The following is a 21,543-nucleotide window of genomic DNA, read 5'->3' on the forward strand; positions in this document are numbered from 1 at the left end:
ATGCTTAACTGTTACATCTAGAAAATTCAATGAATTATCGACTTCGTCCTCTTTTGTGAATTTCAAATTAGGTTCGATTTCATTTAACTTATTTAAGATTCTTTGACTATTAGTGACATCTTTGTTTATGATTACAAACGTATCATCTACATATCTCAACCATAAATCAATTCCTTATCAATATGAATCCTAGGCTCCCAGAAACTAGAGCTTTGCCCAAAATACATGAAAAAGATATTCTGATTCGTCCGATTATCAATTGCCGAAATTCTCCTACATATAAGGTCTCCAAATACATTCATAATTTTTTGAAAAGATATTACACTTTTAATAATAAACAACCATTAAGAAATTCCATTGACTTGTGTGACATTTTGCTTAAATTTGGCGTGCGTCCAAACCAGATGATGTGTTTGTATGACGTAATGCAAATGTTCCCGAATATTCTGACAGATAAAACTTAATATCATTCATGATAATATTTGTAAACACAGTAATCTTAGTAAAATGGAAGTAGAAGAATTCACTAGATTGTTAAATTTCGTGTTAGACAATAACATATTTATGGATTCAATCGAACACAATGAAATAATAGCAAAAATTAAAGGAATTGATTTATGGTTGAGATATGTAGATGATACGTTTGTAATCATAAACAAAAATGTCACTAATAGTAAAAAAATCTTAAATAAGTTAAATGAAATCGAACCTAATTTGAAATTCACAAAAGAGGACGAAGTCGATAACTCATTGAATTTTCTAGATGTAACAGTTACGCATCAGGTTAACACTTTTGATTTCCAAATATTTAGAAAACTGATACAATCATCTACAACTATAAACAATTTTTCTTTGCACCCGAATTCACATAAACAAGCATCTTTCCACAGTCTGATTTATAGAGCACTTAGAATCCCTCTATCTCCCAAAAATTTGAAGAAAGAATTAAATTATATTAGGTACCTCGCTAAACAAAATGGTTTCAAAATAGAAATGATCACCAATTAATAATTAAAATTAAGAACAAGTTATCCACAAATCTGATACCAGAAAAAACAAAAAAAACTGAGTATGCTACATTCACTTTTAATAATCCAGCTATACACCAGATTACTAACATATTCAAGAAACATAATTTTAATATAGCTTTCAGAACTACTAATACTAACCAGTCCGTATTCTTTAATCATAAAAAAGTTAATTATGATAAAAATTGTTATTTGGGATCAGGAATATACAGACTCAAATGTACTCAGTGTAATTTTTCATATGTTGGACAGACTGGGAGAAGTTTTATCACAAGATACATGGAACACGTTAACACGGAAAAACGTAGGAAATACTCAGCAATGAGTTTGCATATGAGGGAGACTGGTCACAGATTTGAATCCATAGAGAGAGACCTAGCGATAATTAGAAACATAGAAAAAGGGAGAATGTTGAACGATTTAGAAAGTTTATATATCTATGTAGATCAGACGTACAACAAGCAACAAAATCTTAATGAAACCGGGGACAGTAAAAGTATGTTAGATGAATTAATGCCGAAGTTATTAAAGTCAGTTAGTTCGAATAAATTTAGGATACCTAATATATTTAATTCTTCATACTCTAATACTCCTCCCTTACCTACAGATATTAAGCCTACTTCCAGCAATACGGTTGACTCCGCCCCTTTGTCAGCCTCGTTACAATTGACTCCACCCATCCTCTCCTCCCTTCCACACTCCCCTATTCCTTCCCCTCCGAGTTCACTGCCGCCTCTGCAGCACAGTTACAACACCAGGCTCAGAGCCAACAGAAGAGCAGCAACCAACACAACAGTAGATAACAAATAACAACTTTCAACTAACATGTAAGTCCTCATCTGTTTCAATTTATGTAATCCGAATTCTCTCCTTACGTTCAACTTCTTATTTCATCTTTTCCTTCTCTTACAGAAAACATTATTTCAGTATCTACTGACATTTCCTGACAAGGTTTCAGCCAATAGTATTACCTACGGTGCTAAGGGCCACTTACAATTTTTCAACTGATGCTTCTGTCTCACTTCATGCTGACGAATTTCATCAGCGGCCTTGGACATATTATATTTATGACAATCATGTTTATGCTTATGTTCACGCCCTCATGTTGTTGGCTTTATATTATTACCACTTTGGTTTTCCGCTAACATTTTAAATGAACTGTTCTAATTGGAGTTTTTATGGAAGAAATTTTAGTCTCCGTCAAGATTTTAGTTTAATCATTGACAGTGTTTCCATTAGCATCTTTATACACTGACTGACAGAGCAAATGCAACACCAAGAAGGAGTGGTCGGAACTTTATGCCAATTGCAGGGTAGACTGACGTCACTGAGGTATGCTCATGATGTGAAATGCGCCGCTGTGCTGTGCACGTAGCGAACGATAAATGGGACACGGCGTTGGCGAATGGCCCACTTCGTACCGTGATTTCTCAGCCGACAGTCATTGTAGAACGTGTTGTCGTGTGCCACAGGACACGTGTATAGCTAAGAATGCCAGGCCGCCGTCAACGGAGGCATTTCCAGCAGACAGACGACTTTACGAGGGGTATGGTGATCGTTCTGAGAAGGGCAGGTTGGTCGCTTCGTCAAATCGCAGCCGATACCCATAGGGATGTGTCCACGGTGCAGCGCCTGTGGCGAAGATGGTTGGCGCAGGGACATGTGGCACGTGCGAGGGGTCCAGGCGCAGCCCGAGTGACGTCAGCACGCGAGGATCGGCGTATCTGCCGCCAAGCGGTGGCAGCCCCGCACGCCACGTCAACCGCCATTCTTCAGCATGTGCAAGACACCCTGGCTGTTCCAATATCGACCAGAACAATTTCCCATCCCGTCGATTGGTTGAAGGAGGCCTGCACTCCCGGCGTCCGCTCAGAAGACTACCATTGACTCCACAGCATAGACATGCATGCCTGGCATGGTGCCGGGCTAGAGCGACTTGGATGAGGGAATGGCGGAACGTCGTGTTCTCCGATGAGTCACGTTTCTGTTCTGTCAGTGATAGTCACCGCAGACGAGTGTGGCGTCGGCGTGGAGAAAGGTCAAATCCGGCAGTAACTGTGTAGCGCCCTACCACTAGACAACGCGGCATCATGGTTTGGGGCGCTATTGCGTGTGATTCCACGTCACCTCTAGTGCGTATTGAAGGCACGTTAAATGCCCACTGCTACGTGCAGCATGTGCTGCGGCCGGTGGCACTCCCGTACCTTCAGGGGCTGCCCAATGCTCTGTTTCAGCAGGATAATGCCCGCCCACACACTGCTCGCATCTCCCAACAGGCTCTACGAGGTGTACAGATGCTTCCGTGGCCAGCGTACTCTCCAGATCTCTCACCAATCGAACACGTGTGGGATCTCATTGGACGCCGTTTGCAAACTCTGCCCCAGCCTCATACAGACGACCAACTGTGGCAAATGGTTGACAGAGAATGGAGAACCATCCCTCAGGACACCATCCGCACTCTTATTGACTCTGTACCTCGACGTGTTTCTGCGTGCATCGCCGCTCGCGGTGGTCCTACATCCTACTGAGTCGATGCCGTGCGCATTGTGTAACCTGCATATCGGTTTGAAATAAACATCAATTATTCATCCGTGCCGTCTCTGTTTTTTCCCCAACTTTCATCCCTTTCGAACCACTCCTCCTTGGTGTTGCATTGTCACTGTCAGTCAGTGTATATTGTATCATTTTTTACATTTTTATGTCCCGAATTTTAATATCTGGCTAAACTTTTAGCTTCCACTTTTAATATTAGTTGTACTCTTGATTGTTTTTAGGCTGAAGATGCCCTTAATTGAGGGCGAAACATGTCCCATTTAACTGTGTGTCTATTTATGTAACCACTATAAGTGGAAATAAAAGTATTGAATAGGTGGATTAAATGAAAACACCTTTATTGTTGTTGAACTGTAAATTTGCAATACGGACCAAAAATGAGATTTATAACATGTAATATAACTACCAGCTTACACAGCCTACTCTGTACATGCCTGTCAATGTAAGGAGTTTCGCCCAGGCTGCCTTAAATCCAGCTTATCCGCCAAATATACGCAACAGGAGTGTCATCGCCACGTCACACCAAGCTACGGTTCAGCCGCCATTTTATCTCATCAAGATTCACCACGATCAACCCAGCCCTTGCTAATGTAAAGAAGATCTACCAACTATTAACCCGCTACATTCCAAATTTTGCAGATTACAAGTTAGAAATTCAATGTGCCCATGATGGGGGCTTTAATATCAAAACCTGCAAGCACTATTTCACTCATTTCACTGACAGAATAGGAGCTCATCAACTGGGACAGCACACCAGGGCTACCAACCTGTCCACACAGCAACCTGCCAGACGACCAGAACCCCCCACCCGCCCAGCTCCCATCTTATCTGTGGTGGCGTATGGGGTGGACAGGGACTACATGTATGATGAAGTGGCCGCCCAACTCCAACTGGAAGACCACGACATCTTTAAAGTCATTCGCATCTGGAACGCGAACGGCCCAACGTTCTTGGTCCATATCCTGTCACGGGATGTCACAACGCTGGATGGATTGTTGCGGGATGGCGCAACGATCTATTCCCGGCGCCACAGGGTGGAGCCATCCCGGTCTGCTCCCCCGCAGAAGATCCGCTGCCCCAGATGCCAACGTTTTGATCACGCTGCAGGAGCTGCCTGCATTCAACTGGAGGTATGTGCAATTTGCTGTAGTCAGGAACATACTACTCAAGTGTGTCCGAACAAAGCCACCCCAAAGTGTGTAAACTGTAATCTTAATCATCCCTCAGTTACTTATAAGTGTAAAACCAAACCCCTTCCAGAACCTAATAAGCCTAAAACAGCCGTTCCCATTCAATGGCGAGACTTGCCTACCCCTGCTTCCCCTTCCTCTCTCCCGTCCCCGAGTTCTGAGAACATAATTTGTTTTGTAACAATTTGTAACGATGGTGTTACATAACGTCCTTCCCTACCACCGCCCCCATATCCTTTCCCAGATCCAGTTAGCGGCACGGTTGGTGCTTAACACTCACGTTGATATTGCATACTCGGGGAATATAATGCATTTTGCATTCGTTCCCCTAAGTACTGTGCATTTCATGCGCTAAGTTCAAGGTTTACTATGTGAACATAAGATCAGTTCGAACCAACCTCTCGCTCCTGGACACGTACCTCTCCTTGTATGCCCCGGATATCTTTGTACTTAAAGAAACTTTTCTGATGCCTATATTTAACCCGCAAATTGCTCCATTTGTCATTTACCATGCTGACTGTCCTGGTCAAGGTCACAGTGGTGTTGCCATAGGCGTCAGACAAACATATACAGTCATTCAGCATTACTTTAATTTTCCTAATAACTTTTCAGAATACCTTATTTTAGAAGTACTTACCCCTCATAAATCAATTACTATTGCTACAATCTATCTCATGCCTGGCCGTCTCAGCCCCTTCTGATTTTATTAAACACATTGATTCTAGCTTCACGGGTTATATAATTTTAGCTGATTTAAATATTACCTCTTATACTCCACTTCAATCTCTCGAATTTACCAATTTATGTAACCATCTCCATGGCATACGATATCCTTTCCCATTCCACACCTTACCTGCCAACCAATCCACCCCTGATGTCCTCTTCCTTTCTCCTTACCTTGCTTCTTCCCCTACCAAACAACAGTTCGTCCCTCTTCATAGTGATCATGCCCCTGCTCTCCTTACCATTCCCGGAATTATTCCTCGTTCTCGCTTCCCCCCTCCCCCCCTGCCCTCCCCCCCCCCTTGCCCTTCCCCACCCGCCGCTTCTCCCATACTAACTGGAATAATTATCGAACTACCATCACTGACCTTCTCCAAGGCTCCTCCCCCCACCTACCTCAATTCCTGCCCTTCACTCTCTCATTGATACCATAGAACGAGCTATTATAGTTTCCGATAATCTCCATATTCCCCATCACTCTTACCACCCTTCTAAACCTCCCATCCCTCCCAAGGTATTACATCTACTTAAACTTGCTCATGAATATTATAACTCATATGTCCGTACCAAAGACTTGACTATGTTATAACAACACAGATGAACACTACGTCATGCCCGTTCTTATATAAAAGCTATTAAACGTAAACTTTGGACTGATAAACGTAACAACTTAGCTGACTATCATGAACCTTGAAAATTCTGGACCACTTTTCGCCAACTAACTAAAACCAATAAATCTCTTCCTACATACCCCATACTACACTCTCCTACACACCCCCCCACCGACAAGGACAAAGCCAACATTTTTGCGGACTACTATCGGACAGTCTTTTCTCCTTCTTCCAACCCCGACTTCATTCATCCTGATGAACATATTGTTAACCAGTTCTCTCATCCTGACCTCCCTGAACTTCAACCCTCCTTTTTACATTTTCCCCAAGTTGATTATACTCACCCCTTAAATGCTCCTATCACCCCTACCGATATCATTAATTTTTTGTAACACAGGAAAAATACCTCCCCCAGCTCCAATCACATTTCCTATCGTGATATCCAAGAAGCCCCTCCTATTCTTATTGACCTCCTTAGCACTATCTATACATTTATTCTCTACACTGGCGCTTACCCCGCTCATTGGGGTAAGGCCACTCTTCTTCTTTTTCTCCAACCTCATAAACCTCCCTCTGATATTCATTCCTACTGCCCCATCTCCTTACTCCCAGTCCTTAGTAAAATTCTAGAAGGAATTCTAAGTAGAAGAATTACTTCCTATCTCGATTCTTTAGGTCTTCTCCCCTCCTCTTAAGCTGGCTTCCGCCCCCATCATTCCACTCATGATCATCTCTTTCATATCTCCGCCTCTCTCCATTCATTCCTCCGTCCCCATAAAACTGCCGCTTTAGTATGCCTAGATGTCAACCGACCCTTTGACTTGGTCTGGCATCCTGGGCTGCTCTTTAAACTTCGCCATCTCCCGCTCCCTATCACCCTCATTTGTTTTATATTTAACTATCTTAAATTTTGCACGGCACAAATTAACATTCACAGAACACTTTCCTATCCCTTCCCTCTAACCACGGGTGTAGCCCAAGGATCGCCACTTTCTCCCCTTCTTTACATTCTATATACCCATGACATTCCTCACCCTGACCCTCCCCACCATCTATATCAGTACGCCGACGACCTTGCTATTCTAGCTCTCACTCCCACCACTAAAACACTAACAAAACATCTCCAGACTTATCTTTCTACTCTTGAAAACTGGATCAATTCATGGCATATTTCTGTTAACCCCTCCAAAACCCAACTAATTGTTTTCTGTAAAAAATCCCGTATTTGTAAACCCTGGAACCGTGTCCACTTAACTATGTATAACACCTCCCTCACTGAGACTGAGCTAGTAACCTACTGGCATTAAATTTCAAAATAATATTAAATGGAATCACCATATTAGTCATGTCTATAAATGTTCCCTCCACCGTTTCTGTGCCCTATGTCTTCCTACTGGCCATACGTGGGGTCTCCGACCGCCCCAAGTACTCCAGGTTTACAAATCCTTCATCCGTCCGATCGTCACATATGGTTCATTGACCCGGCTTCCAGCTGACAGCAAACTCTACATACAATTACTTAAACTGGATAGACATGCTCTATGTATTGCCTACCGCCTCCCCCTCGATACACCATCTGCCAACTTTCTCCCTCTCTATTCATTTCCTACTATTTTAACACATCTTTACAATCTCCATCTCAAATATCTCAAGACTGGTCACTCCACACATAATCCCTCTGTCTTAGAAGCCCTAGCCCTCTCCCCTCTTGCTACACACATTTTCAATAACAATCGCATACTTGGAACCTATCACCTCTTTCCCCCTCCCATTACGTAGCTTCCCCTTTGATCACCACTGCCCTCCTCCTGCGCGTGTCAATTTCATTCAATTATTATTTACGATGTTCCTGGCTGCAGTGGTGCACTGTCTCCAGCTGTTAATTGAATGTTCTAAGGTGCTAGCGTGCCATCACTTTCACATTAATTACTCATACTGTTGCACTTGTTCTCCCTTCCATTCCTCCGCTTCCGATTCTTCTTCTTATATTATTCTTTTCTTCGTATTCCTGGCTATAGTTTATAATTATCCCTTTGTCAGACGCCTAGTTCAGACAGTTGTTTACTTTTACAACCTGTATATATCTGTTATGTTAATATAGTGTCTAAGGACTTGGTACAAGAACATTTTAGTTTGTTGCCCACCAGCTCGTGTGCGTGTTCTCTTCGTTGTGCTATTGGTGTTGATTCTATGTTCAATATACCATGTCTACAAGCAATTTGGAAGTTTACCTCAAGCAAAAACAAAAATCTTGTCTTGTACTATATGATGTAACTTGTACTACGGTATTAATGTTTTGCTCAATAAACGGGGGATAGCAGGGGTTAATGCGGGCGGGTGTGGTGCGGCCCTGCTCTGGGGTCCGACTTGGGCAGTCTCAGTTACCTCTACCTCTCTCATTTCAATAAGTATGTACGACACATACCACTATCAAGAAATATCATTTCCACGATAATAAATTAAGTTCTCATGGCCTAAGAGCTACTAGTTTAGCTGTGGCCCGCCCACCTCATTTGTAGGTGGGAATGAAAGAACTTCTTGATGATGATGATGATGATGAAGGCCTCCACAGTATGAACTAGCCAGCATCTTGGTAGGTGTGCTAGGTACCAACTGATGAGCCCAACCTAGCACACGAGGGCGAAATGCTGGCAACCAGGAATGAGTTAGCTGGAAAATTTATAATGTCCAATAACGGACCATTTATATTGGTATTATAAATTTACTCATTCGGGACAAATATTTCAGATTCCCTATGGGAATCAACATCTATATCATCTGATGACCAAGCAGGTATCAATTTTTGGTAAAGAGACAAAGTCTCTCATAGTGCATTGGCACTGCCGGTGGCTCCAAATAGCCTACGCAGTGGCCTCCACAGTATGCACTAGCCAGCGTCTTGGTAGGTGTGCTAGGTACCAACTGATGAGTGTGGCCAGTATCCAGTAATCGGCAGATAGTGGGTTCGAGCCCCACTGTCGGCAGCCCTGAAGAAGGTTTTCCGTGGTTTCCCATTTTCACACTAGGCAAATGCCGTGGCTGTACCTTAATTAAGGCCACTGCCGTTTCCTTCCACTTCCTAGACCTTTCTTATCCCATCGTCGCCATAAGACATATCTGTGTCGATGCGACGTTAAGCAAAATAGCCAATAGCTAACTGATGAGCCCAACCTAGCACACGAGCGCAAAACGCTGACAACCAGGAATGAGTTAGCTGGAAAATTTATAATGTCCAATAACGGACCATTTATATTGGTATTATAAGTGGTATGTTCCGAGCTGTCAGTGGAGAGATGGCATGGGAATAAGATGAACAAGTTTGAGTGGTGTCTTTAAAAGTAGGAAAGATCACAATATGAAGATAAATTTGGAATTCAAGAAGACAAATTGGGGCAAATATTCGTTTATAGGAAGGAGAGTTAGGGATTGGAATAACTTACCAAGGGAGATGTTCAATAAATTTCCAGTTTCTTTGCAATCATTTAAGAAAAGGCTAGGAAAACAACAGATAGGGAATTTGCCACCTGGGCGACTGTCCTAAATGCAGATCAGTAGTAATTGTTTATAGGAGAGACCCTGTAATGTCTTAGTACAATGCATCTGGCACAAGAAAGAGGATGTTGTATATTTTGTAAATACTCAAAATAGTTACACACAAAAGCAACTGTCTCCAATACCATAAACTCTGGTGAATCTCTTATTTTTTAGAGACTACCACAATACATAATTACCTGCATCCATAATGGCTTCGTATGACTTCTCAAGTGTAATATACATCAGAGGATCCATAGACTCAGCTAGCTTCCGATGAGTTCCGAAGTGGAATGAATCAAATTTAGAAGGATTGCAGATCTTTCCGGTAGCATTTGGCACCTCAGCTGCATTTGAAACAAGAAAAAGTCAATAGTGAATTTCAATTTTTCATACAATATGATACAAGTTTTGTACATGAATAAAATAATAATTATTCCTATAACCTTCTAATTTTTGCCTCATATGTTTGTATTTAGCTCAGATTAGGGATATAAAAGTTGAAAATAGGTTGTTCAATTTTTGTCCGTCTGTCTGTCTGTTCATCACATCATGGAAAAATGCCCCAACAAAATTTCTCATAACTTGTACTTGAGTTCAAAGAAAATTGAGGTGCATCTGGCTACATATTATTTGATTAGTGGTGTAGCAATATTAAGGGGGCTAAAACAGGAGGTGCCAAATTTCTCCACTAATATTAGCTGTATAAAAAAACTTCATTGTTTTCTACAATTTGCTTTAGGTCATACCAACACATATATTTTGTGGTGACCATGGAACAGCAAAGGGATAGGAGTTGGAAGAAAGCGGCTGTTACCTTAATCAAGGTACAGCCCAAACACTTGTCTGGTGTGATAATGAGAAACCACTGAAAGCTATCTTCAGGGCTGCCGAATGCAAGCTTACAGCTGCATGACCCTAACCGCTCAGTAAACTTTAAAATTATAGAAGTTGTATTGTGTAAAATGTTTTCCACCCTTTTATGTTGCACGTTATATTTTTAACATGCAAGGAATAATCATCATCATCCTTTAACCGTCTCCAGTTGCCCGGCTACAGAACAAGAGCACTCTCCATCTTTGTCTATGCAGGTACATTTCTTCCTTCTAGGTCCTGCTTTACTTCACTGATCCACCATTTCCTTGGTCTGCCTCTAGGTCTTTTGCCTTCTATTTCCTTTTCTAGCCATTTTCTTGCTGTTCTCATTTGATCCATTCTTTTTTACATGCCATAGCATTTGAGTACTGATGGTCTTACATTTTTGCTTGGCGACTGCTTTACTTGTGTATTATCATGAATCTCTTCATTGTGGATCTTCTCCTTATTTTCTCTAACATTGACCTCAGGAACTTCATTTCTGCAGCTTGAAGTCTGCTACTATTTTTACTGTTGTTCGTACAGGTTCTAAGGGCATATGTAGTTATTGGCATGAAATATACCCGATAGAGGGTTCTCTTTGTACTTAAGGGTATTTGGTTATCCCATAGAAGAGACCTAACCTGGTGATAAAATTGTGCTTCTTTTTGGACTCTGTTAGTGATTTCAGCAGAAGACTTTGCATCTCTAGTTACTGCCAAGACATGAAAATGGTTAACGTTTTCTAGTTTCTTGACGTCCAGTTGGAAGTTAACCTGTAGGTGGCTGCTGACTGGCATCACTGCTATTTTCTGTGACTTTTTTTAGAGGTGGGAAATACTTCTAAATTCTTTCTTTTGTATCAGGGGTATTTCAAAATTTTGAACTGTATCGGGAAGTTGCATATTTCTTAAAAGATCAGGAAGGGAATGTTGTCTGTACTTATAACATCAGAAATTTAAAGAAGTACGTCATGCGAGATTTGTTCTTAGTAAGATGATTGTTTTTTGTAAGAAGCTCGCATAAAATAAACTGTCACTTCTGTGAATTTGCATGTGAATCAAGTGTCGTTGAATTGTATGATAAGGAGAGAATGGGACACTTAAGCGTTACCTAAGATGACAATGTGCTAGAAAAGTTCTCATATAAGTGATATTTTGTAAAATATATTCATTTGTTGAAAAAAAAAAGTTGTATACTCATTTAAAAGTGTTTATATGTGTCAATGTCAGTGTTATGTAAGTTATATTATGTTGCTCATAAATCAATCAATTCTTTTTTCTTCCATTTATTTATCAGGGACGCAATTTGTAATGGTTCAAATCCTCTTATAAGCATTCATCTGTACTATTATTATTATTTTATTTGGATTATTATTATTATTATTATTATTATTATTATTATTATTATTATTATTATTATTATTATTATTATAACTATTATTAATGTTTGATTCAATTCTATAATCTGATTTTGCTATGTATTAATTAATTATCACTTGCTTCATTGTAGTTAATTTATTGTTTATATATATGTGTGTGTGTGTGTGTGTGTGTGTGTGTGTGTGTGTGTGTGTGTGTATTAGCATAAAAATTAAGTAGAGTGAGAGTTGCATAATATCAGATATGGATATGTTTTGTGAAACCTTTTGACATTGTGATAGTACATATATCGCACCCTCGCACTATATGTAGAAGTGAGAGATATTACTATCAGTATTCATTTATTATTATCATTATTATTATTATTATTATTATTATTATTATTATTATTATCAGTATATCAGTTGTATATTTTGTCATTAATATTTGTAAGCAGGAAGGTATCCATATGTAGTATGAGTAATTTGTTTTGTGCAACGGCTGGGAAAACATTGCTTTAATAAATCTGGTAATTTGTATGACTCGTGCGGCCATCCCAGTGTCTTATGAGATGGGCTTGTTGTTGTACTCGGAAAGTTCTATGACTCATGTGAAACACCCCAGAGTTTGTTTTTGTCTTGGGAGCAAGAATAATTCAAGGGTGTGATCTTGACAAGAGGATCTACCATGATTGGGTGGCCAGGATCATGTGAGAGGAAGGGGAGAGGAAGGGAAATTCTGATGTCTATTTAGCATGTGGTCAAACGGCAGGAACCACACACATTGTACGGAAAGGAAGTAGTGCTAACACACACGGGAGTGAAACTGGATGTACAGCACTGGAGTGACACTGCTGCCCTATACTGGACTGGACTTCTGACAGAGCAAATGCAACACCAAGAAGGAGTGGTCAGAACTTTATGCCAATTGCAGGGTAGACTGACGTCACTGAGGTATGCTCATGATGTGAAATGCGCCGCTGTGCTGTGCACGTAGCGAACGATAAATGGGACACGGCGTTGGCAAATGGCCCACTTCGTACCGTGATTTCTCAGCCGACAGTCATTGTAGAACGTGTTGTCGTGTGCCACAGGACACGTATATAGCTAAGAATGCCAGGCCGCCGTCAACGGAGGCATTTCCAGCAGACAGACGACTTTACGAGGGGTATGGTGATCGGGCTAAGAAGGGCAGGTTGGTCGCTTCGTCAAATCGCAGCCGATACCCATAGGGATGTGTCCACGGTGCAGCGCCTGTGGCGAAGATGGTTGGCGCAGGGACATGTGGCACGTGCGAGGAGTCCAGGCGCAGCCCGAGTGACGTCAGCACGCGAGGATCGGCGCATCCGCCGCCAAGCGGTGGCAGCCCCGCACGCCACGTCAACCGCCATTCTTCAGCATGTGCAAGACACCCTGGCTGTTCCAATATCGACCAGAACAATTTCCCGTCGATTGGTTGAAGGAGGCCTACACTCCCGGCGTCCGCTCAGAAGACTACCATTGACTCCACAGCATAGATGTGCACACCTGGCATGGTGCCGGGCTAGAGCGACTTGGATGAGGGAATGGCGGAACGTCGTGTTCTCCGATGAGTCACGCTTCTGTTCTGTCAGTGATAGTCACCGCAGACGAGTGTGGCGTCGGCGTGGAGAAAGGTCAAATCCGGCAGTAACTGTGGAGCGCTCTACCGCTATTTGGGGCGCTATTGCGTATGATTCCACGTCACCTCTAGTGCGTATTGAAGGCACGTTAAATGCCCACCGCTACGTGCAGCATGTGCTGCGGCCGGTGGCACTCCCGTACCTTCAGGGGCTGCCCAATGCTCTGTTTCAGCAGGATACTGCCCGCCCACACACTGCTCGCATCTCCCAACAGGCTCTACGAGGTGTACAGATGCTTCCGTGGCCAGCGTACTCTCCGGATCTCTCACCAATCGAACACGTGTGGGATCTCATTGGACGCCGTTTGCAAACTCTGCCCCAGCCTCGTACGGACGACCAACTGTGGCAAATGGTTGACAGAGAATGGAGAACCATCCCTCAGGACACCATCCGCACTCTTATTGACTCTGTACCTCGATGTGTTTCTGCGTGCATCGCCGCTCGCGGTGGTCCTACATCCTACTGACTCGATGCCGTGCGCATTGTGTAACCTGCATATCGATTTGAAATAAACATCAATTATTCGTCCGTGCCGTCTCTGTTTTTTCCCCAACTTTCATCCCTTTCGAACCACTCTTCCTTGGTGTTGCATTTGCTCTGTAAGTCAGTGTATGTTGGTGAAAGCTATCTCAGACTTTCCATAATTTATGTTCAGGATCGACAAGCGTATATTGCTCAAATGTATATATCTTTACAACAAGTGAAAGTCAGTGAACACAGTATTACAAGGTACAGTATCTGTGTGATATTATAAGTGCCAATTATGAGAATCGACAAGTCGTGTTGATGCAGAGACAGTGAAGGGTATTTATCTACATATATACATTGTTCAATGGACTAACCGCAAATGGTGGCTTAGTTCTTGCTTATGTTTCCCCAATGTTTTCTTTGTTGTTGTTGTTGTAAATATGGAGTCTTCCAGTAATATTTTGTTTGTGTATTATAAGTGTATTTCAGTGTGTTGATGAGGTGCTCATGTACGGATATTTTAGGATCAGTGGAGTTATTGATGAACCTAAGTGCAGTTCCTACCTATTTAGTCGTTTTCAGAAGGTTAGGTAAGGCCTGAAGCAGATGTACCAGTACACAGCATTATGTACATGCCCTGAGAGATAAAGAATTATCATGCTCTATCTAAATTCGAGGGATCCATTCTGGTAAACTCTGGCACCCATACTATGGACATTTCGAATAATTATTTTTATTAATTTAATTTATTTAAAGTATTTTAGTTATTTAGATATTTTTATTTATGATATTCTATTATTATTTATTAGTATTCACAAATGAGTTACAATTGTCTGCCCAACATGTGGCTGAATGATTAGTACATCTGTTAGGCTTATAAGTGTAGGTGCACTTGTCAGGTGTGGATGGAATTCTACAAACTATGTCAGTGAAGTGTTTGATATGTATTTTGGAGTATGAAGAAATGTTTTAGCAAGTCGAGTATTATAAAATTAAGGAATAGAGAAGTCGTTAAAGTTGCTGGTACTAAGAATCAGGAAAAGAGAAGTCAAAAGAATTCCACCACATTGAGTCTATCGAATTTAAGTGAGAGTAGCGAAATGGCTGATAGTCGGAAAGATCAATCAGCAACGATAGGTGAGGAATCTAGTAACCCGTCTCAAACTCAGAATGTAGGGGATTTAGACATATACATACATACATTATCATTATAGACTGTTATGCCTTTCAGCATTCAGTTTGCAAGCGTCTGAGAATTTACTAAACGTCGCCACAATCTTCAATTCGTAGTATGCTACAGTTGATTCTTACCCAAAATAAAGAGTTCAAGGATGAATTAAATGTTGTTAACACTAAAATTGATAGTCAGAGTCATCATCATCATCATCATCATCATCATCATCATCATCCTAAACCATCTCCAGTTTCCCGGGTGTGGTATATGAGCCTCCTCCATCTCATCCTGTCCTTGTACCATTCTTCCTTCACCAACTTGTCCCAATCATGACCTCTCAGCAGTACATCGCTCTTAACTAAATCTATCCATTTCCATATCCATTTCATTCAGAGTAAGGAGTTAAATTCAGTTAGTACGGAATTGTCCAGTAAAATCGATAATAATAATGTTGAACTATCCAGTAAAATCAATAATCAGAGTGTTGAATTAAACAGTAAGGGTATGAAGTGTCCAGTAAGACTGATAGTCAAAGTAAGGATTTAAATTCAGTGAGTGTTGAATTATCCAGTAAAATTGATAGTCAAAGTAAAGAGTTGAAGGGTGAATTAAATGTTGTTAACAATAAGATCGATAATCAGAGTGTTGAATTGTCCAGTAAGATTGAGAATCAGAGTAAGGAGTTAAATTCAGTGAGTGTTGAATTGTCTAGTAAAATTGATAGTTTAAGCAGTACTGTGAATGGTAGAATAGATGAATTAAACCAGAAGTTTGACCATCAAAGCAGGGAAATTCAGGAAGTCAACAATAAGGTAGAAGCTCAATGCTTGGAGCTGGCTGAGAAAATTGAATGCCAATTTAATATAGTTAGGAAGGAATTTGTTGAAAACAGCAAGGAATGTGATAAGAGAATAAAAATAGTGGAAGATAAAGTCGAAGAAATAGATATAATTAAAACCAATCAGAATGTTTTAGCAAAGAGAATAGATGAGAAGAATGAGAAATTGGAGAAAGACCATAAGTCAGTAAAAGAAGACCTCAAGTCAGTAGAAGGGAATGCCAGAATGGTAGTGGAAGAAGGAATTAAAGCATGCCATGTGAAGTTAAGGCAGGCGATTAGTCAAATCCAAGTAGGTAGCAGTATATGTAGTAGGTACGTATCTTGTACAAAGGACTCTGAATTACCCAAGTTTAATGGTCGGCAGTTTAATCCAATGGAATTCTTGAAAACGGTGGAGAAATGGTTTTCCAAGAATCTTGACGATGGTTTGATTGAGTGGAGTATGGTTGATGAGATGTTGGATGTTGCATTTGTTATACATAAAGGTACATTCACATGGGAAAGGTCAATAACATCTCTCCCCTCTCCAATGTTGACGGAAGGTTAAATTGCTTTTTTCATAATAATAATAATAATAATAATAATAATAATAATAATAATAATAATAATAATAATAATAATAATAATAATAATAATAATACCGTTCCTTACTTTATTCACCTATTAAAAATAAAAAAATAAAAATTTAATTTGCATTCATCCATATTACATACAGGTACAATTAACATGAAATAGGTCAATAACATCTTTCGCCCCTCCAATGTTGATGGAAAGTTCCACAGCGCTCCAGTTGCGCCGCCCTACATCTCCTTCCCCTCTCCACTCTATAGTCTACTCGATTTAATCATCCAATAGGAGAGATCCACATCGATCTACAAGGCCCCTCCCTTTCTTGCCCTCCCCTCTCCACAAACTTTCCATGACCACAGTCCTGAAATAGTGTTTGGTGACAACAGACTTAACATCGGCAGTCTAGATAAATACGTAAGTTTTTCATTATATTAATAATTGTATATATTTTATTTTTTGTCATTACTGTTTCATGTTATCACTAATCTCTCTGTCATTGACAAGTTTATGCTACGTAAACAATACTGTACATATATAAGCTTATTTTTAAGTGATTTGATAGAATCTGAGGATGTTCTTGTAGAACGAAACATGTCATTCTTTGTATGTTAGTGTGTGTTTTACAGATATGTTTATAGTGTTTTAATTTACATTGTATTTGCCGTGTGTTTGACAGACTGAAAATCCTTTGTTACATTTGTTGGAGAAGCGAGATCTTGGTTTCAAGTTTATAGACAGGGTTTGGAGGAATTTAGGGAGAAATTTTGTTCTAAATTTTTGATTGAAGCTATTCAGGGAAGGGAACGAGATCGCCCGCTATTTGGCAAGTATAGACCTCAGGAAGGTGTGTCTATGATGGAGTATTTCTTGGCGCATGTTCTGATCAGCCAGAATATTGAGGGTCTAGCATCAGAGAGATATACAGTCCACCAGATGTTGAGGCATTTTCCTGAGAAGGTCAGATTAGCTGCATGTATGCAGAACATTGTTACGATTAAGAAATCAGAGCAGCTGTTAGAGAGGTTTGATGCTTTGGAAGGGCAGGGGAGGAGTAGGCAAAGTGAAGGTAGAAATTACTGGGATAGTGAGAAACAAGGTAATCAGCTGGGGGGAGATAGGAATAATCAGAATTTCATTCATTCTAGACAAGGGAATCAGGGTGGTCATTCTGGAAGGGGAAATAGATACTCTAATCAAGGAGTTCATCACCAGAAATATTTTGGCAGAAGACCTAATCAAGGGGAATCAGAAAGTAGGGGGCATACGGATCAAAGACCTCCAGATCAGGTGCAGAGATATGATAATAGTGAACAGTCCACGTCAAGTAATTTAAACCGGAATCGGACTTCTTAGTTGGGTCAGATAGGCAGTCTGATACCAAAATTCTTATTCACGTGATGAAACAGGTAAGTTATGATTTAGACGTGAAAGAGGAATTATTTGAAGAATGACCATTTGTTTTGTGATCAGGGTGATTTTGAGAATAGGGGGCATGATGAAAGTAAGAAAGATGTGTCGGATAACTTACTTTGTGCTAGTGGTGATGGTAATAGCGGTGTTGCGATCGATAATCTTACAGAAATTTCTGAAATTCTAAGTGAGGAGTTTTTACGGAGTATACATCAGAGTGAGGATGTTTTTGTTGATTTAGGCATATGTTAGGAGATTAAGGTTAGGTCTATTATGTGTGAAAATGGTGACTTTGAGATTAATGAAACTTCTAGTAAGAGAGTCAAGAGTAGCAGTGTTGTTGGCATGAAAGTGGTGAAAGTAGGAGCCGGTATGGAAGATGGTGCGGATGGATTAATTGTTGGAGCATTAAGTAGTAATGATAGCGATTTCATAGTGAATTATGGTAATTGTACCTGGAGGTACACCTCAACGCTGCACATTCTAAATTAGCGCCTAAATGAACTCCTCTATCAGTCTAAAGGTGAAACTGAAACTACACGAACTTAACTTTAATCAGAAGATGTCACCACTGAAATAATAAGTAATTGTTTTGTTGTGAAGTTTCCTAAACTGACTAAATTTCTGCTTGTTTTGTTTTGCTATACATCAAGAAGTTTGGACATTTTTCCACAGATGACACTACCAAGAAAACTATGATCATGCACTCTGGTGCAAGGTGAAAGAACTTATAACTTAAAGAAGTTTCATATTCCTAGGTTTTCTATAACTGATCTATGTTAATTTATTTTTGGGTTGGCAATACTTCCTCTTCTTTCCGTCAGTTTTGATTCTAGCCAATCACAAATTTTTGTAATTAATTTTCAACCAATCCCGCATTCCTTGTCCACTTTGAATCTGCCAATAAAAATTAAGTGGGTGTGTCCTCATTAGTCTTGAATGATCTCAAACCTTCCCTGAGGGTATATAAACTGCGGCTTATCATGTGAGTGTGTGTGGTTAAGCTAGAGGCGGGCAGCCTCTTTCGTCGGCAGCTAGAACATCTATAAGGTAATGACCATATGACTTAATTCTTTCTTGCTACCTCCGCAGTTTAATTCGAGGGGAAGGTCCGAACCTTTAATTACGTAACAGTACTTTTCTAAAATGTAACTTTTCTTTTGGTTAATATTAAAACTTCATAAAATCTTTAATCGTAAATCATGGATAGAGAGTGAGTTACCCTCTCGAGCTCCCCTTCATCTTGGTTGAAGTGGCTACGTTTTTGCATCCTTTCAGTTTCTGTAATGTTTTTAAGTTATTTTCATCTGAGCCACCTCAGTAGTGTGGGAATAGCCCCAGTTTCATCAGCCAAGAGCCCTGTAGGATTTTAAGTTTTCATTATCTTGGAGCACAGTGTGCGCTTCCATTCATTTTGTATTTGGGCCAGTTATCTAACCTGTTCTTTTTTTCCATGAAGGCCTAGTAGGTTGGGTATTAAATACCCCTGTAAAAGTAAGTTCAATTTGTAAGTTGTGCCTTGAGAGGCCAGAGGTTGTAAGTTGATGTAATGTTGCCTTGAGTAGGCAGTAAGAAACTGAGAGCCTGTTAGCTCTTTTTCAAGTTTTGTAACTGTAAAGTGTGCCTCTGGGAGGCTAGATATTGTGATTTAGGGAGCAAGTGCTCTTGAAGTAGGGGATTTCTGCCCTTAACTAAATAATTCCTCTTCCATTTGTAAAATTGCAAAACTAGGGGCTTGAAGCCCAGAATTTGTAAAAATCACTAATCTTAGACTTTCTTAGTCTTGTTTCAAGATTGCTTTTGTACCTGACATGCTCTTGTTTGCTGAGTTGTTGTGTTTTTGAAAAGATATAACCTTCAGTTCAAGTTTTAAATTAATTTTGATATCGTAGATAGACCCATTCCCCCCCGGCACCTTCTTTAACCTCTTTCTGCTCCATGGGTATCCCCATAACAGTAATAATTTGTGTAATAGAGTGAGCGTGAGTGAGAATGGAAGTGTGCGTGAGATGAAAGAAAGTCTATTCAACCAAGTGCATAATGTTCTATTTAAGATTAAGAGTTGTGTGAATGATATGAATGACAAGCTGAATGATATTGATGTGGAATATGTGAAAAAGTATGTGATCTATTTGCTTGCATTAATTATGAGTTTGTGGAAGAGAAAAAGTAGTGAGACTCCTGCGCATTTCAGAAATAGGGATTTCTTCGTTAAATGTTCTGAATGAAAGCTTGTATGAATCTTGTGTGACTGGATGGGATGAATGCTTGTGTCTGAGGTAGAGTGGATTCTAGATGAATTCGGATTTTATTACGGTACGCATTCCTCGTCTATCGATTCTGATGTTAAGTTTATACATAAGTTTTTCAATTGTATCAGGGTGGACAGTAGAATATGCAAGTGTGCTTATAGGCTCCTAACCGCTGACAACAAGGTCCTTGGGACATATATATCTATAGTCTTCGCAGATATAAGAGATAGGATCTACAACTTTGATGTAAATATTATCAATTATGAGTTATGTGTTCAGTAGTAAGAAGGGATTGTATTCATGGGTGTATGAAACAATCAGTGTTGTTTGTATATAAGGGACCAGGGTAGAATGTTATCCAGGAATTAGATTGAGGCAGATGTTGAGGAAAGTAGAAGAGAGGGAGGAGGGGAAGGAGAAGGTGGTAGTGTTTCACGTTGGTACCAACAACGTAAGGCAAGCTGATATAAGTACCAACATAGTTGGAGAAGTGTGGGATCTGGTAAATGCAGCACGGGTAAAGTTTAAGAAAGCGGAGATTGTTATTAGTGGAATACTGTGTAGGAGGGATACTGACTGGAGGGTGATTGGGGATTTAAATGAGACTATGGAGTGGGTATGTGGGAAACTGGGAGTGAAATTTCTAGATTCTAATGGGTGGGTAGGAGATAGGGATCTGCGCTCAGATGGCCTTCATTTAAACCGCAGTGGTACGTATAAGTTAGGAAATTTGTTTGGAAGGGTAATAGGGAGGTACATTCAGGGAAACGCGATGGCCTAGGGAGTGGTGATAAGGGAACAGGGAACTGGAAATCAAGTAGGGATGACATAAAATTGTTAGTGTTGAACTGTAGAAGTATTGTAAAGAAAGAAATAGAATTAAGTAATTTAATAGATATATATTTACCAGATATTGTAATAGGAGTTGAATCATGGCTGAGAAATGCTATAATGGATGCAGAAATTTTCTCACGGCACTGGAGTGTGTATCGTAGAGATAGGATAGGAAAGGTGCAAGGGGGAGTTTTCATTCTGGTGAAAGAAGAATTTGTAAGGTACGAAAAAGTTAAAGATGAGACACATGAAATTCTAGGTCTAAGGCTCATTTCTAAAGATAATAGGCAACTTGATATATTTGGAGTGTACAGATTGGGAAAGGGTAGCACTGGTGCGGATTCGGAATTATTTGATAGGATAGTCGGCTATGTGGGAAATGACATGGAAAGAAATGTGATTGTAGCGGGAGATCTGAATTTGCCAGATGTCAATTGGGAAGGAAATGCGAACGACAGGAAGCATGACCAACAAATGGCAAA

General features: G+C 40.3%; 1 protein-coding gene across 1 annotated transcript in view; it reads right to left on the reverse strand.

Annotated features, from left to right (window-relative positions):
• LOC136877587 (fatty acid synthase) overlaps nucleotides 1-21,543 on the reverse strand; it is a 426,680-nt gene that overhangs the window by 344,645 nt on the left and 60,492 nt on the right. Inside the window, exon 3 of the mRNA XM_067151746.2 lies at nucleotides 9,837-9,983. Within this exon, the coding sequence (XP_067007847.2) occupies nucleotides 9,837-9,983 (147 nt within the window). The remainder of the gene's footprint in view (nucleotides 1-9,836; nucleotides 9,984-21,543) is intronic.

The sequence above is a fragment of the Anabrus simplex genome, chromosome 7 (assembly GCF_040414725.1).
Source record: "Anabrus simplex isolate iqAnaSimp1 chromosome 7, ASM4041472v1, whole genome shotgun sequence".
Classification (NCBI taxonomy): Eukaryota; Metazoa; Arthropoda; class Insecta; order Orthoptera; family Tettigoniidae; genus Anabrus; species Anabrus simplex.